At 40.3% G+C, this 16,184-nt stretch overlaps 1 protein-coding gene across 2 annotated transcripts in view; it reads right to left on the bottom strand.

Annotated features, from left to right (window-relative positions):
• Positions 1-9,175: 9,175 nt before the first annotated feature.
• Positions 9,176-16,184, bottom strand: part of FAM117B (family with sequence similarity 117 member B) — a 35,870-nt gene continuing 28,861 nt past the window's right edge. For both annotated transcript variants that reach the window (XM_034431078.3, XM_034431087.3), the window contains exons 6-8: positions 15,792-16,017; positions 14,500-14,620; positions 9,176-12,964 (exon numbers count right to left, since the gene is read on the bottom strand). In XM_034431078.3, the coding sequence (XP_034286969.2) occupies positions 12,646-12,964; positions 14,500-14,620; positions 15,792-16,017 (666 nt within the window). In that variant the 3' untranslated portion in view covers positions 9,176-12,645. The remainder of the gene's footprint in view (positions 12,965-14,499; positions 14,621-15,791; positions 16,018-16,184) is intronic.

Here is a 16,184-nt window from a genome sequence, read left to right as displayed (position 1 = left end):
GTAAGAATTTATGGTGGGCAGGAAAAATGGGTACGTGTAAATAGGCCTCTGTTAGATCAACTGATGAGCAAAAAATCTCCCTCCCGGATGCACTCCAAAATAGACTGGAGGGAGTGCATCTTGAACCGGCAATAGGTTATGTACCGGTTCAAGGATTTCAAATCTAAAATTGCCCTCCATCCGCCCGAGGACTTAGGGACCAAAAATAAACGGGAGTAAAATCCCAACCTATGTTGGGCAGGAGGGACCGCCTCAATAGCCTTGATGTCTAAGAAATGGGAAATGGCTGAAGCCATATGCTGATGATATGCCAGGTCCCGAGACAGGGAACAAAAACCCTTGGGGGAGTGGAACAGAATTCCAGGGTTAGGCCTTCCCTAATCGTATTGCGCACCCAGAGGTCAGAAGTAGTGGAATCCCAGCGGTCGGAGAAGAACGAGAGACGTCCCCCAACATGGGAATCCGGGGGCATGTTAACGAGACTTGCGGAAGGGACGACCTCCCCCCACTCTGAACCATCTCCTGGGGAAGAAACGTGAAGTGTGTCTAACCTGGAAATCCTGAGGTTGAGTGGCTCTGGAGGAAAACTGTCGAGCCGGTCTGGCCTGAGAGAGGCCACTGTCTGAGGAACGAAATGGCTGAGAACGAAAATAAGGTTGTTGCCGATAGTCAGACCTTCGAGAAACAAAAGGGAAGACTTTCCGATGATCCCTGGTTTCAACTAAAATGGGATCGAGGGAGGAACCAAAGAGCTTATCACCAGCATAGGGGGAAGCAGCCAGACGCCATTTGTTTCTGGCATCGGCCTGCCAGTGACGTAGCATAGAAGCCTCCTGGAAGTTACTGAGGAACCAATGGACTTGGCAGCAAATCTGGCCGCATTAAGTGTGGCATCCACGGAAAATTCAACAGCTGCTAAGATTTTATTAATGTCTTGATGAGGCCCTGTTGAAAAATGAAGCTGCAGAAGCAGCTCTTACCGACCAGGCCCTTGATCAGGGTACGTTCGGCCCGTTTGTCTTCCGGTTTCAACGACTCATCGGGAGGACGTCAGGTAGGTGAGTAGTCGAGGAGAGAGCTACAACGGGAGCATCCACTGAAGGGACCTGTAGTAAATCAGAAAACTCTGAAGCTGAAGTGTAGAATCGCTTGTCCTGGGTATTGGGCAAAGGTCTGGAACCCAGAGAAGTCCATTGTCTTTTCACGACATCTGAAAAAAGTTTAGGAGCAGGCAGGGTTTCAACTCGAACAGCCTGTTCAGAAAAAAGAGAAGAAAGATCCCCCCCCAGAGGCTGATCCCTGTCCGGCATTAGACGGTAACATCTTAGTAGAAGAAAGAACCTTAAACAATAATGAATGAAACAATTGGGGCTTAAATAAGACAATAAATGCGGGCTGGTCTGGCTCAAGACCTTCATCATCAAACAATTCCTGGTCCAAGCCAAATCCTCAGCAGACACAGAAACCTGACTCGCAGAAGTGGGAGAAATAGGCCGCTCCGGTTGTACTGCAGACTCTTCTCCATGATGAGAATGACTAACCTGGCTGACATAATCAGAAATTTCAGACTCAGACCTCTGATGAAGCCCCTCAGCAATCCCTTGGCGAATGGCCTCAGTGATAAGGGATGCCAAGGCAGGAGGGATTATGGAAGGCAAAGGTTCAGGCTGAGCAGGGTGCTGCTGAAAAGATGGAGTATTTATTTATTTATTTATTTATTTTTGAATTTGTATACCGCCCTTCTCCCTGAGGACTCAGGGCGGTGAACAGCCAGATAAAAACACCAGATACAAATATTAAAACACATTTAAAAAAATATATATAGATTTGGCCCCGTTAATTAAAAACGATAAGCAAAACAGAACAATTAATAAAACCCTTAAAAAGAAATTAAGCCAGCCCGGCTTGTTGAAAAAAGAAAGTTTTAAGGGCACGGCGGAAGGCACTGAGGTCATGGATTCTCCTTATCTCAGGGGGCAACTGATTCCAGAGGGTAGGTGCCCCCACAGAGAAGGCCCTCCCCCTGGGGGTCACCAGCCTGCATTGTTTGGCTGATGGCACCCCGAGGAGGCCCTCTCTGTGGGAGCGCACGGGTCGGTGGGAGGTCGTCGGTGGCAGTAGGCGGTCTCGAAGATAGCTAGGCCCTGTGCCATGGAGCGCTTTAAAGGTGATAACCAACACCTTGAAGCGCACCCGGAAGACCACCGGGAGCCAGTGCAGTTCACGCAGGAGCGGTGTTACATGGGAGCGCCACGCTGCTCCCGTCACTACCCGCGCTGCTGCGTTCTGGACCAGTTGGAGCCTCCGGGTGCTCCTCAAAGGGAGCCCCATGTAGAGAGCATTGCAGTAATCAAGGCGAGAGGTCACGAGGGCATGAGTGACTGTGCACAAGGAATCCCGATCAAGAAAGGGCCGCAACTGGCGGATCAGGCGAACCTGATAAAAGGTCCCCCTGGTTACAGCCGTCAGATGTTCCTCCAAGGACAGCTGTGTATCCAGGAGGACTCCCAGATTGCGAGCCCTCTCTGTGGGGGCCAAAGTAGCAGGAGCTTGAGTGTCACTGCAGGCCATTTCAATTGGAGCACCAGCAGGCAGGGGAGGGTCTGCGGGTGGCAATGTGGCAAACAAAATGGCCGCCTCAGCAGAAGAAGGCGAGGAACCTTGTTGCACACAATCAGGGGACAGTGAAGCCCTATGGGTTGACTGAGGCGCCGCCTGGTGGTCTGTGGCTGCTCTATCAGGCTCCTGAGGGGAAGGAGAGACCATGGGAATCTGAGCCCTGGCCTGAGTTAAGGACTCTTGATGAGCCTTCTGAATAGCCCGCTCTAGTGCCTTGTGACGTTGTTCGTCATTAAGAGTCTGAGCTGACTGCGAAGGAGTGGTTGGAGGCACTCCCCTGGCCCGTTTGGATTGTTTCTGGGCCCCAGAAGCTCCTTCTCCGGGATCGCTATCATGGCGCCTCCTGACCCCTTGAGTTGCTGCCATGTGGCTTGATTTAGCTGGGCAGCCGTCCGCCATTTTGAAAAGCCCCACACTCACTAATAAAGAAAATTAAACAGTTGGGGCCCCAAACTGTACTCACTGCGTAGTCTGTAGAAAAACAAGCGACTCACAATAATGGCAGTAATGAAGGATTGCTCGCCCACGGCGAAAAACGCAATAACACGGGCGCGGCGAAAAAACCGACCTTCGCGCCAAAAGCTGCTCAGCAAAAGCCGGAATCGCAGCTAAAGCTCCCGCAAATGCTTCTGATGGTCTGGGAGCGGGGCCGATGCAGGACAGAGCTGCGGAGCGAACTCGTGCGTTCAGCCTGTGAGACTGCCGGCCGACAGCCTCTCACCGCCACGCAGCCTTCAGTGGCACCGGACGTCCTTCACGCTGGGGGCTTCTTGCAGGAAGATAGAATCAAAGATCAGCCAAAAATCAGAAGGAATAGAAAGCCAGAGGCAGGCAGAGAAAAACAGGAGACACGACTGTCCAAGCAGACCAAGTCGATAAACTGGAGACAGGAAGGAAGGGCGGGGCCTAAGCAAACTGCAGACTTGGTCCTGATTGGCTAGCTGACGGAGTCTATCCATCGCTGACTGCCGTTTCCACCAAGGAGGAGAAAGGAATGTTTTACTAATATGTAGCTAGCATACATACATTCTGTATTCTTCATATTTCAACTTTAAAGCAACCAAATCTGAACTCATTTCAGAGATGGCTGCTCAGGGTTTTCATCAGGGAGAGAGCATGAATTCAGCTCACTTAAGGACAATATCCATGACAAACAATAAACTTCTACAATGTAACTAACTTTTAAAAATCTTTAAATTTTACCTTAATTAACTGGTTTTTAAAATAAACAATTTTACACCAGTGTTTCTGTGGGGAGAAAGCAATTCGAAATATATCTCTCAGTTTTTCAATTGTTTTAAAACTTCTAGTAAGAAAAATCAGGAGACTTTCGGTTTGCTGCTTGTCCCCGCTGGACACTCCTTCGGGATCGTCGAACCCACTGCCTGTAAGAGCCGCCTTTTTCAGCGGAATGGCGGCTCGAAAAAACTCCGTTTCCATTAGGAAACGGAGATAGAGCCGGCTGGGGTGGGTAGAGTCCTCTGCCTAATCCCAAAAGTTTTTTATTTACTTTTGGGAGGGAGCGGAAGAGACTCCCCGTATCCCCAGCCGATGCTCCGGGCTCTGGGAAACCTCTGCTACACGCAGAGCTAGGGGGCAAAAGCAAGCCTGTAAATCTGTCAAATAAATTAATTAAAGAAGATATGAGCTGGACCTCTGATCCTGAAGTGCAAGTATTCTTTTTATTCTATTTTGCCTAAGAAGTGAAGGGAAGGGAAAAAAGTTTTTTTTAAAATGGCGATTGCTGCTGCGGCTTGAAGAGAGGCTGAAAGGGAAACTCCTTCCGTTTTTAATTACAAAGTAGCGGAATGAATACTTTTGGCTGTAACTGAAGGCAAAATCTCACTCTCATTTTGGTTTTTTTTTTCTTTCTCTTTGAGGATCTGATATTGATCTTGGTTGGAAAAAAGTTTTTTTTTCTCTCTTTTCCAGTAAATTTTGTCTGCGTGGAAAAATGGCACTGAGACTTATAAAACTAGACAAACAGGCAGTGGGGGGGGATTCCCCCATTAATAAATTACATCAACAAGTTTTAACTCTCCAGTCACAGAAACCTGACTTTAATATAATAGAATTTCTTCTTGAGGAGATTGTAAGAAGGGATGAGATTGTGAATCAGCAACTTGAAAAATTTAAGTTGGAAATCAAAGAAATTGGTGAATTGGTGAAATCTAAGTTTGGCTTTCTGGATCGAAAGATTTTAAAAGTAGCTAATGGCTTAGCAGACTTTATGACTCAGTTGGAAGCAAATACTAACTCTAAAATGAAAGAAACTGAGGAGAATTTGGATGACAAGATCCAAAAAATTAAAAAGGATTTGGCAAACATTCAGGATAATAGTTCAGAAGACAAACTTAAAATGGAGGCTGATCAAAAGACTGTTATTGAAGAAAATGTACAACAGAGGATTGAAAGAGAAGTTTTAATGATCCAATACAATTTTACAGAATATGCAATTAGACTGAGAGGTTTGCAGGAAGATGACAGAGATGATTTAAGGAAGATATCTTCTGAAATTCTGGCTGGGATTTTAAAGGTTCAACCTGATGAAGTGTTTTGCAGGATTGACAGAATTTATAGAATAAACTCCTGGTTGGCAAAACAAAGGCAATTGCCTAGAGATGTGGTGATTTATTTTACAGACAAAGAAATTAGAAATAATATTGTCCAGAATTCTTATGATTCTGCTTTGCAATTTCGTGGAAGAAAGATTTGGATTTTTAAGGAACTCCCGCCCAAGATGTTAATGGAGAGGAAGAAATTTGGTTTTCTAGTGAATGAGTTAAAAAAAAGGAATATTCTATTTAGGTGGGACGTCCCAGTTGGTTTAATATTGAGACACCAAGGAGTAAGATACCAACTGGATACTGTCGAAAAAGCGGAAGAATTTTATCAAAAAATTTTAAAAATAAATTTAACATCTTTAGGCATAACACAGGACAAGCAAAAGGAGTTGGAAATAAAGGGAAAACATCAAATTACAGAGGCTGTGGTAGATAAACTGTCTTTGGACTCCTTGGATACCCCAGCTGGACTGTCTATAAATTTGAGAGCAGTGTCATCTGATTCTAATGTGATTAACTATCAACTTACAAACAAGTGCGTAAATCAACCAGTTGATATACAAGTGAAGGAAAAGACATATGGGATAATAAAACAAAACCAACAAGATCAATTTACAAAGCAGAATGACAACCGATCAGCTGATACACAACTTGTAGGAAGGAAATCTGGATGGAAATGCAACCCTCAAAAGAAAAAGAAAAGAAACAGATTTCGTAGAAATAGTAGTTTCTAAATCAAGCAACAGTGAAGCCAGGGATTTTAAAAAAATAAATGAACATGTGAAAAGATATTGGAGGCGAATTATTGTTTAATACTATCTTGAGGAAAGTGGCAGATCTCTGCAATGCCGTGATTTTGGGATGTGGAAAGAGCCTTACATTGTTGGATTTGAACTATCTATTTTGGATTTCTTTTACCGATAAATATATTATATCTATTTTGAGTTACAAGGCAAGAGAGTCATGTTGGGGCATGCAGAAGATCTGGCTGTTACCCACAAAGATGATGGGGATTTATAATCCTGATGAAAACCACAATTACAACTATATGGAATATAATTATAATGTCACTCAGGGGGTTGTTTTTATTTTTATATATACATGAGGATATTTATTATTGATGGGGGCAGAAGATGACTGAAGATTTTGAATAAACTGTTGCACCAGGATGCTATGTTACCCTATTATGGATGATGGATTTAACAATCTAGTGGAAAGACATCAAAGAAGATACTAAATGAATTATAAATTTAAAGTTATTGTCTTTTTTTATAAAATGGAATGTATATATAGACATATGTATATTTTAGTAGAGTGGGCAGTGGATTATATTTAGAATTGTAGTGCATGGTAATCTTGCAGGAAACTGGGTTGAAATAGGCTAGTTTAGTGATTGATTAGTTTAAGAAAAAGGGTTTTTAAGACATATATTTTGGGGAGTGGAAGAATTGGATAGAACTGAACAAATGTTAAATTTGGAGAAGGCTGCTTTGAAATGTTAAATTAATATATATAATATATATAAAAGTAAAGGTTATGTTGTTGTAATAATAATAATATTTTACAAGTTTGGGGGAGGAGAAAAAGGGTAGATTGTGAAAAGCGGAGAAAAGCGGAGTTATAAGAATACTTTGCTAAGGGTCAGTACTTTGAGGAGTGAGTAAGGGCATGGTAAAATATTATGTAATTAATTATGAATTAGCTTATTGTTGTGAAGAAGAAGTCACGGGGGGATGGGTGGTGAGGGGGGGTTAGGGAAGAAGGGAGGAAAAGGGGGAAAAACTTGTATTTGAAAAACTTTTTCAATAAAAAAAAAGAAAAAGAAAAATCAGATTTATGTTATGTGTTATGTTATAAACTAAACAAAAGCAATACATGATTTTGTTGAAGTATTTATTGAAAGTGTACAAGTTCCATAAAGGTGAGGAAAACATTTTTTTGTAAAAAAATTCAATAAAATTTCTTGTTGACATATTGTACATCAATCATTAAAATAAAAACAATAGAAAAACAAATGCCCAAACACACCAGTGTGCACTGAGAAGAAAAATTTAAAAAAATCTTACATATTCAAACATCATTGGCCTTTGCAATTATAGCACATAGCTGTAATACCTTTATCCCTAGTACTGGCTCTAGCAAGAGAAGATGAACCTGGAAGGGAAATAACACCCCATACATACCACTGGCAGTGAACTGCTGTAAGGAGGTTACTTATACAATATTTAGGCAGAACTAGAGTGTGAGGAAAGATACAACTTCATAAACATTTTATTGGCATTTGAACATATCTATAGCTAAACAAAATGAGGAAACCAGAAATCATAAAAACATTCATGTTCACTAACTCATCTTTGAAAATTAGCTATTCATGTGTGTGAGAGAGACAGAGGCAGAAAGTCACAGAGAGAAATTTGACCTTTTTGACATTTTTTAATATTCTATGTATGACCTCAATTAGCCACAACTGTACTCTTGAATACAGTTTTATCCTGAAGCACATACTATAAACATAAAAATCTTCAAACTTGCTGTCTGGTCAGTGGTGCAGCTATATTCACATGAAAGTCACAAAAACTTCTCAAAAGGGCCCACTTTCAGGTCACCAATAGATTACCTAAGCAGACAACCATTTCATCAGAAAGAATGCTTTTTTTTCTAATAAGGAGTTATGATACGTAACACTGGCAGAAAGTGAAGTAAAAAAAGCAGCATCTTATATTGTAAGGATTAAGCCACGGGTGTCAAACTCGCTATGTCACGTTGCCATCACGTGATGTATCACAACCTTTTTTTCCCTTCACGGAGCTGGGGTGGGCATGGCTTGTGCAACGCAACTGGCCCATGGGCTGCCTGTTTGACACCCCTGCATTAAGCATATATGCAATTAGTTACAGGTAGTCCTCAACTTACAACCATTCATTTAGTGACCATTTGGTTATAACAGCACTGAGAAAAATGTCTTGATTGTTTTTCATATTTATGACTGTTGCATCTCCATGGTCATATGACTGGCATATATTTATGGTGGCTGCAGTGTCCCGGAGTCATGTAAGCATCTTTTGCAACCTTCTGACAAGCAGTCACTTAACAACTGCAGCAATAAACTCTTAACAACTGTGGCAAGAAAGTTCATAAAATAGGGCAAAACTTATGTTAAGTCTTGCTTAGCAATGGAAATTTTGGGCTCAATTGTGGTTGTAAGCTGAGTAATACCTGCATTGTTCTCCAAGGCCTTTGCAGAACTTTGCTATCTGTCCCATTTAAAGTAATCCCCTGCCTTAGAGTAACAAACAAATCACCAAGGCAAAATTCAATGCTATCCTTAGACTTTCTCATTATTAAAGTTTCCTCTTTTCCCTAAAAGCACTCCAAAAACATGAACAGAATATTATCAGAGTGTACAAAGCAATATCAAGGGATTTTTGTTCTTCATAGCATTGTTTATTCTGTTGGTGATGGAAATAAACCATATACTACTCTTCAGAGCAGGCTTATTGATGAATTTGATCAGGCAAGAATCTGTGTTTGTTATTTTTTATAACCGATGTTTAAAATAGTAAAAAAATATGTATTATTTATAGAGTATTATCAGTTCTTAATAATGTATTTCCTGTTATATGCTACACTGAACATGACTGCAAATCAGTTGAAGACATTGGATTTTTAATGTCTTCACATAACAGTTACTTTACTATGTTGTAATTTCTATTTCCAAATCAGGATACAATAATTAATTCTGTTTTTGAGAGATTTCAGGAATCCTTGCCACATGACTACTTCTGTTCAATTTACATGTCAGCAGTCAACTTCTAAGTAAGTGTGTAACAATACTAAACAGGCCATTATTTTTCTGGATTTTCAACTTCAAAAAGTTGCAACTCGTGTAGTATATATTTTTAGCTAATTTAAACTTGCAAAGAGGCACAAGGATAAAGAGAAGTCTTTTCCTTGAATCTCATTTTGCCATCAGAAACCTGTCTTTACTTTGCTTTCTTTTTTGCTTTCTTTCATTTTCCTAGTTTTTCTTCTCCTCTTATCTCTATGTTGCTGCTTCTCTACAAGTTGGGTGAAAATAAGATGTACGCCCCCCACTTTTTAATGAAAGTAGGGAATATTGGTAGCTCTAGGACAAAAGAGAATAAGGGGCAAAGGTACATGAAGAATACCCAGTTCAACTTTGGTCACTGCCTTTAGGAATAAGAGGAATTATCCTGTCTCATTTTTTCAAATATATAGCCCTCATGAACCATGAATCATCAATGGCAAATAAATTATCTTCTTTATCAAACCAACTCCTAGAAAATGCTTCTCAACAATCTCACAAGTTCTTTAGCTGCATTTGGAAGAGAGAGGAATGCTTCAAGCTCTCCATGTGACTTGGAAGTACAATGCCTCTGACTGTGGAAAAAAGTCCAAGTTCTCTGCTTTGTTTTGACAATTTCCTTGAACTTTATCATTCCTATCTCTCTTGAAATCATTAGCTTAAATGCTCACATACCACAGAAGGGTAACTTACCACACAGACAGCTAATATGAGGTTTGAAGAAACATAAAAACTGCTAAACGATAACTATGCTTGCTATGAGCTAACATCTTGTGGCTGCAAATCAATTGAGTCCTCTCACTGCATAAAAGTAGAAATACTTTAATTAAGCCCTTGCTGGTTATAATATACAAATCCTCAAATTATTACAATCACAGGGGCTAAATAAATTCTGTTCTCTTAATAAAAGTTGAATTGTCAGTTTTTTAAATGTGCATTTGAAGGCCAGCCTCAAATGTCTTGAGAGTCTTTTACTACTAACATTTGTTCTGGCATCAATGAGGACAGTAAAAATCATGTCTAAAAGATTTCAATATATTCAAGTTGAACACATCTTACAATGGTTTATGGAAACAAAGTGTTCTGGTTCATAGATCCACTCTTTTTCATTATTCCTAATTGTAATTTGGCCCTTTAATATTTCCACAAATCCCCTGAAGGATTTGACACAGTCTGTCAAATCTAAGCTGTTCCTTAACATGAAACAACAGGAGTGGATTTAGATAAAGTGCAGATATCCTTTTGCACAAATATAATCCAACTCTCGTTTCATAAAGCTGGAGCATTAAACATTTTGAGAATGCACATATGTGTCTAGCAGTAAAAGGGGCTTCACATTGTTTGAGCAATGCCTTTTTTTTTTTGCAAGATACTGTTCTCTCACACAACCTACATCTGCTTTAAACTAAAATTAAAATACCATTAAGTCAAGTAAGAAATACTTAGCTCTCCCCTTATGTTTCATACAGTAAATCTAGATGACCCACAAATTTAAGACTATGGAATAGGTGTAAGACTATTTTGCTCTGCTAAAATATCTGAATACAGAATAAAACAGAAATAAAGATAAAGCAATACAATATAGGATCAAAATACAACAGCAATCAAATAAAAAGACTTCCAGAAGGATAGTGTTGTCTGTCCAGCCCCTTCATGCATTTGCTTGGACCGGTGGAGAGAAAACAGACCTAGGCATATAACATCATCTCCACTCTCACAAACCTCCATTATATTCAGGAAAAAAGTTGAAGAGCAGCTTTATTCTGGTACATTCATGCACCATAAAAGCACATAATGCTCCTCACTTGCTTTAGGAATGGACTAGAGCAGAATGCAGAATCACAATAACAACATACGTGATCTTGCATGCAAGTCCAGCTATCTTTTAGAGCTTCTACTGGTATGTCAGGCTGTAAAAGTTGGCAGGGAAGGGAGCTCTGTTAAGTACAGTCTCCGCTCTCCCCTCCATGTTCATGCATCCAGGAAATATCAGAACAGGCTTCTGTGGCAGCAAATGCAAAGAAGTATTTTGGTACCTTAAAAATTAACAGCTATATTATAACATTAATGTTTCTGTATCAGAACCTATGTTGTTAAATGGACAAACCAACCACCTATCTGGGTAAATCAAAATGCAAGTTTTTACTCAGTTGATTAATTTTAACAAAAATCAAGAGGCCAAACAATGTAGGAGTAATTATGTAGCAAAACAAATCGAAGATCCACTTGAGGTGGATGTGGTTCATTTCCAACTAACATTGCATCAAAAACATGCTGATGTTGCTATGTCTGTTTATCTGCCAGTCTGGAGTAGATTACACTGCTATGATATTTTTATTTTCTTAAAAGATACCAGAATATATTGCTTTCTAAATGTAACTTCTCTCTAACTATCCCCCAACGGCTATATCTTCTGCCATTTAATCAGCTTGGTAAATATACTTTCCTATCCATATTAGCTCAGACCCTTTCACAAGCAAGCATAACAACAGAAATTTCTTACCTTCAATTCTTCCATAAGTATAGTTCATTTTAAAAAAGTACTAAAAATGAAATGGGCCACATCAATGAAAGCATAAAAATATTCTTATCTTAACACCCTAATATTGCTACTCCAAAAGGAGACATGTCCATTGAAATAAATTGCTTCAACAATATCATGCCCGACAAACTATTACCCTCAACAGACCCACAATACAGTACTTTGACAAGCAAAAACCACCATGCATGCATGGCCCTTTTAAGATCATATGACTACAGGGTTTATATAGTATAGTGGCAAGACATGATAGAATCAGGTATATATGCCAAAGGCAATTCAAGATTTTGACAGTAACATAAAAAACTAAGTTGTCCCAAGAGGCACCGTTGTGACAGTTAGTTGGCGTTCTGGGGAAAAAGGATGGAAACATGTCCTGAAATACAACATTAGGAATAAATCATGACATGATTAGCTGAAGTGCACTAAAATGCTATTTTCAGACAAGAAATTCCACACATGTGCTTTTCCCCCTTCCCTATCCCTTTCAGCATGTGACAATATTGCTTTTCTTCTTTGTCTGAATGATGTTACACTAATCTGGGAAAAGGAGCAAAATCAGCTGGTCTTATGACAAAATACTGAAAAAGTTTCAATCCATTGGTCCCAGTGAAAAAGATGTAGCAAGAAAAGTGCAATTATCCTGATGATGGTGAAATTAAAAAAATGCACATTTGTAAATACTATCTTCATATGAATTAATGATTTCCTTTTTTTTTCTCCTGAAAACAGATATTCTGCTAAGAAAAGTTGGGATGTCTTTTTCATTGTTCAAACTCGAAGTTTACACTGAAACACGATGTATCAGAAAAAAAATTGGTCCCTCCAGTTGTGAGGAGATCTCCCTTCTTTATGGTACCAAAGCAGCATGCTCAGAGTCTGCACCTGAACCATCCCAAGACAAATGCATTTGGCTCTCTGTTGCTCCTTTTTTCCTAGATCTCACAGGAGGCTGACATTCATGGCATGGTGTGTAAGATACTACCTATGACCTGTTTATGGAACCATCAGCTGTTGTGATACAAAGAGATGTCATCTAGAAAGTTTAATCACAGTTGTTTCCATAAAAGCCCCTCCCCCCATTAACCACGCGGAGCTTATCCTTCAGTTTCTTCACTATGTCCTGACTGCTGGAGCACAGACATCTGTGATATTACTTTGCTCGTTCCACGAGAGAGGCGCTCTTGGTCTGTGTTTGCTGAAAGAGAGGCCATGGAAAGAGGTTGCAGCAGCGTGGGTGTCATACCAGTTGTGACGGTCAGATTATGAGTAGCACCTTTGAGAGTAAGATCTTGCGTGGGAAGAAGGGGCTTGAGAATGCTGACAAGGCAGAAGGCAGAGCCACTTTTAGGAATAAAGTTAACTTTATTCTTGTCAGGACAATAAAAGGCTGGAATTTCATGCAAAGGTTTTGGCCTATAAACAGAAAAACAACACCACAGGCAGGACATTAACATTTGGAAGTTAAAGATTAACAAAGTTAAAGGCTGCAAGGAATTACCAAAAGTTTATGGTATGTTGTATAACATAACATGAAATACTTTCTCTTCTTGTCCCAAATAAATGAGAGTTGTCCACAAATAGGGGGGGAAATGCTTCCGCATATAGTAGCAATTTTATCTCTAAGTCTGATTATTTGTAAAGCAGTCAAAATATGTTGGCACACCTATTGTACTATAGCTAGTCCTCCATTTACTACCACAATTGGTACCAGAATTTTTGCTGCTAAGTGGTGCAATTGTGTAGTGCAAAGTAACAGCATTTCAGGAAGCCTCAATAGTGTGGCACAAAGCTGCAGCTTTCTGAGAAGTCCCAACAGCGCTGCTGCCCAAGCCCAGTTACTTTTGCCACCCTGACTTTCGAAGCCCCTGCCCACCACCACCCCAGCTGACTTTTGCAATCTTCTTGTTCCTGCTGCTGACAACACGTCCCCGCTCTGGCTCTTTACAAGGCAGGTGCTGGCTATGTCAGGTCTCATGAGGAAACTGCCGTGCACAACCTTGGGAAGAAAGCCTTGTGCAGCCCAGCAGCTGCCTTGTGAAGGGCCAGGCCACGTATGATTGGTCAGCAGCAGGAGCAAGATAGCGAGGGTCAGTTAGGCTGACTGAGGCTGAAGAATGTAGGAGTCAAAAAGGCATAGATGGGAGGGAGATAGGAGAGGATTGAGTTGAAGCACCACTGCAATCATAAACATGGGAAGGCTGATCAAATTTTGATCACATGACCATAGAACGCTACAACGGCTGTACTTCAAGGATCTGTTGTACGTTCCTTTATTCAACACTGCTGTAACTTTGAATGGTTACTGAATGAATTGTCATTAAGTTGAGGACTATTTTTATCTTTTTCCTCTCTAACCCTAAAGAAACCAAAATTGGCTACCCCTTGATTCTAACAGGGCCAGTACTGGATATCTTGTTCTTAGTTGTCACCTTTCTACTGGGCCGCAGCCTCGCATAGAAAGTGCACACAGAAAGCTCTGAATTGGCACTTTAAATCCAAAAGGGTATGGTTTCTTGGCAACTTCCAGGTGTGTGGATTTAAAAATCCCAAAAATCCATACCTAACATGGCCACTGATGAGAATTCTGGGGGTTTATGTACACACATCTGGAAGTTGCCAACGGTGGGAAACTCAGGTTTAAGTTTTCAGCAGATATCAAAAAAGGGGAAATGTTCAAAATACATTTTTGTCAATACATTTGTGCAAAATGCATATGAATAGCAAGGGGGAATGATCCCTGCTTTCTCAAAAGTGGTCTAAGAACTGATTTAAATAATTATAACCTCCCCCCCAAAAAACATATACAAAGCTAAATGTATAGATATGTTCGCCTTTACCCCAAAAAGTAAGAAACATTTAAGCATAAAGCTATACCATCAAAGTTTAGAAACCAGGCATCTAGTGAGATATTATGATTCAAAAAATTATGAAGTAACATAACAACTTACAAGCTTTCCTCAAACACTTTGACTTTCTCACAGCCTTCAGGAGGTTCACGTTTGAACATATAGCTATTGTTGGGTTTTGGTGATGTAGCATATTTGGGCAGAGGGGAATTGTTTCCATTCTCTGTAATGAGCAAAGGGGCGAGTTACATATACATATACATGTACATATATATATACATATATCATAACATGCATGTGAATATTTTTTGCATTTCTCATACTCCCTTATTAACAATGTTTAAAGGCAAACGAAAGCCTGATCACCTGGCATAAAACAGTTTCTTACTGTCTGCATGGTTTTTGCTATAAAGATAAGCAACCTGGTACTCTCCAGATGTTTTGGATGATCACCTAAATAATTCTTGATCATTAGTCAAGTTCGGACTGCTGAAAAGCACAGACCTACTGGTTGACCTATGTAGGCATTTTGCTCATCAACATGTAACAGCTGAACTATTATCTCTGGCAGCGTTAAATCCTACAGCTAAACAAAGGCATAGCCATCCAAAAGGCAGATACTGACTCATTTGCTTTAAAAATGTGATTAAATTACAATTTTCTATGATCCCTCCATCTCCCTTCCTCAGTTCCTTGAGTCTACTATGTATATGCATGTTAAGTAAAAAACAAATCAAAACAACCAACACCCTATATCAACGATGGTTAACCTTTTTGGCAGGAGTGCCGAAACTAGAGCACATGCATGTGCGTGCGGTGGAATCTAGAAGAGAGCAGCTGTCCGGTGCGCGTGCACCACACGCATGCGCACCGGCCAGCTGCTCCGGTGCACATGCACACCAGCCAGCTGCTCTCTTCCAGGTTCCGGTGTGGCCCTATATGAATTATTTTTAAATGTTTACATACCTCCATTAAGTACAAAGAAAGAAAATATAGAAATAAACTCGTGGCCAACAGAAGAATGATTACCCAAAAAAACCCAACTAAAATAATACAATTTTTCCCACTTATAATAATGGAGAAGAAACTATTCCCCCATCTCTCTCCCCTGCCCCACCCTCAAAATAAAAAAAAGTAGTTTTATTAGCCCACTGCTTAAAACACTCACATAGCACAGGGAAACTGCAAACATTTTAAAAAGTGGTTTATAATATGACTCAAAGTTGAGCTTCCCTTTGGCAGGTGATAAATACACCTTGCCTGAACTGACAAAAGACTCTGAATTTTGGTCTGTAACTCAAAATACCTAGGGAACAAACAAGGTTCCTTAACTGAAGGGTTAGTCCTCGAGGTTCCCCTCTAAGGAAAGCATTGGAATACTTTTCAAGAGATACCTTTATCTCTAGGGTCCATAAGCAGGTCATCCGCAGAGCAAGGGCTCTCCTCACTGCCCTCATTGGAGATAGCAAGGAAGGAACTTGGGGAAATAGACTGAGATCGGCTACTGTTGTTACTGCCTTTCTCTGCTCCACCCGGAGTCTGTGTGTCAATGCTGCGAGTACTGCTGCTACGCTGCACTAAAGGAGGTGGCGCTCGATGCCCATCTGGAATATCTTGTGGCTGTTGAACAAAAACATATTACATACATCTTACACACCACACACTATTAATCTTGTCTGGTGACTTTAATAAAATGAAAAACGAAGACCATTTTATTGCTTTGCCAATAATTCTCTTCAACTGAAAATCAGTTATTCTTCAAGTTCCCAAGGAAAAATGGAAACTAA

This window comes from Pantherophis guttatus, chromosome 1 (assembly GCF_059756535.1).
Source record: "Pantherophis guttatus breed Tessera chromosome 1, ASM5975653v1, whole genome shotgun sequence".
Classification (NCBI taxonomy): domain Eukaryota; kingdom Metazoa; phylum Chordata; class Lepidosauria; order Squamata; family Colubridae; genus Pantherophis; species Pantherophis guttatus.
The sequence above is the reverse complement of the archived record's forward strand: the minus strand, read 5'-3'. Positions and strand labels throughout refer to the sequence as shown.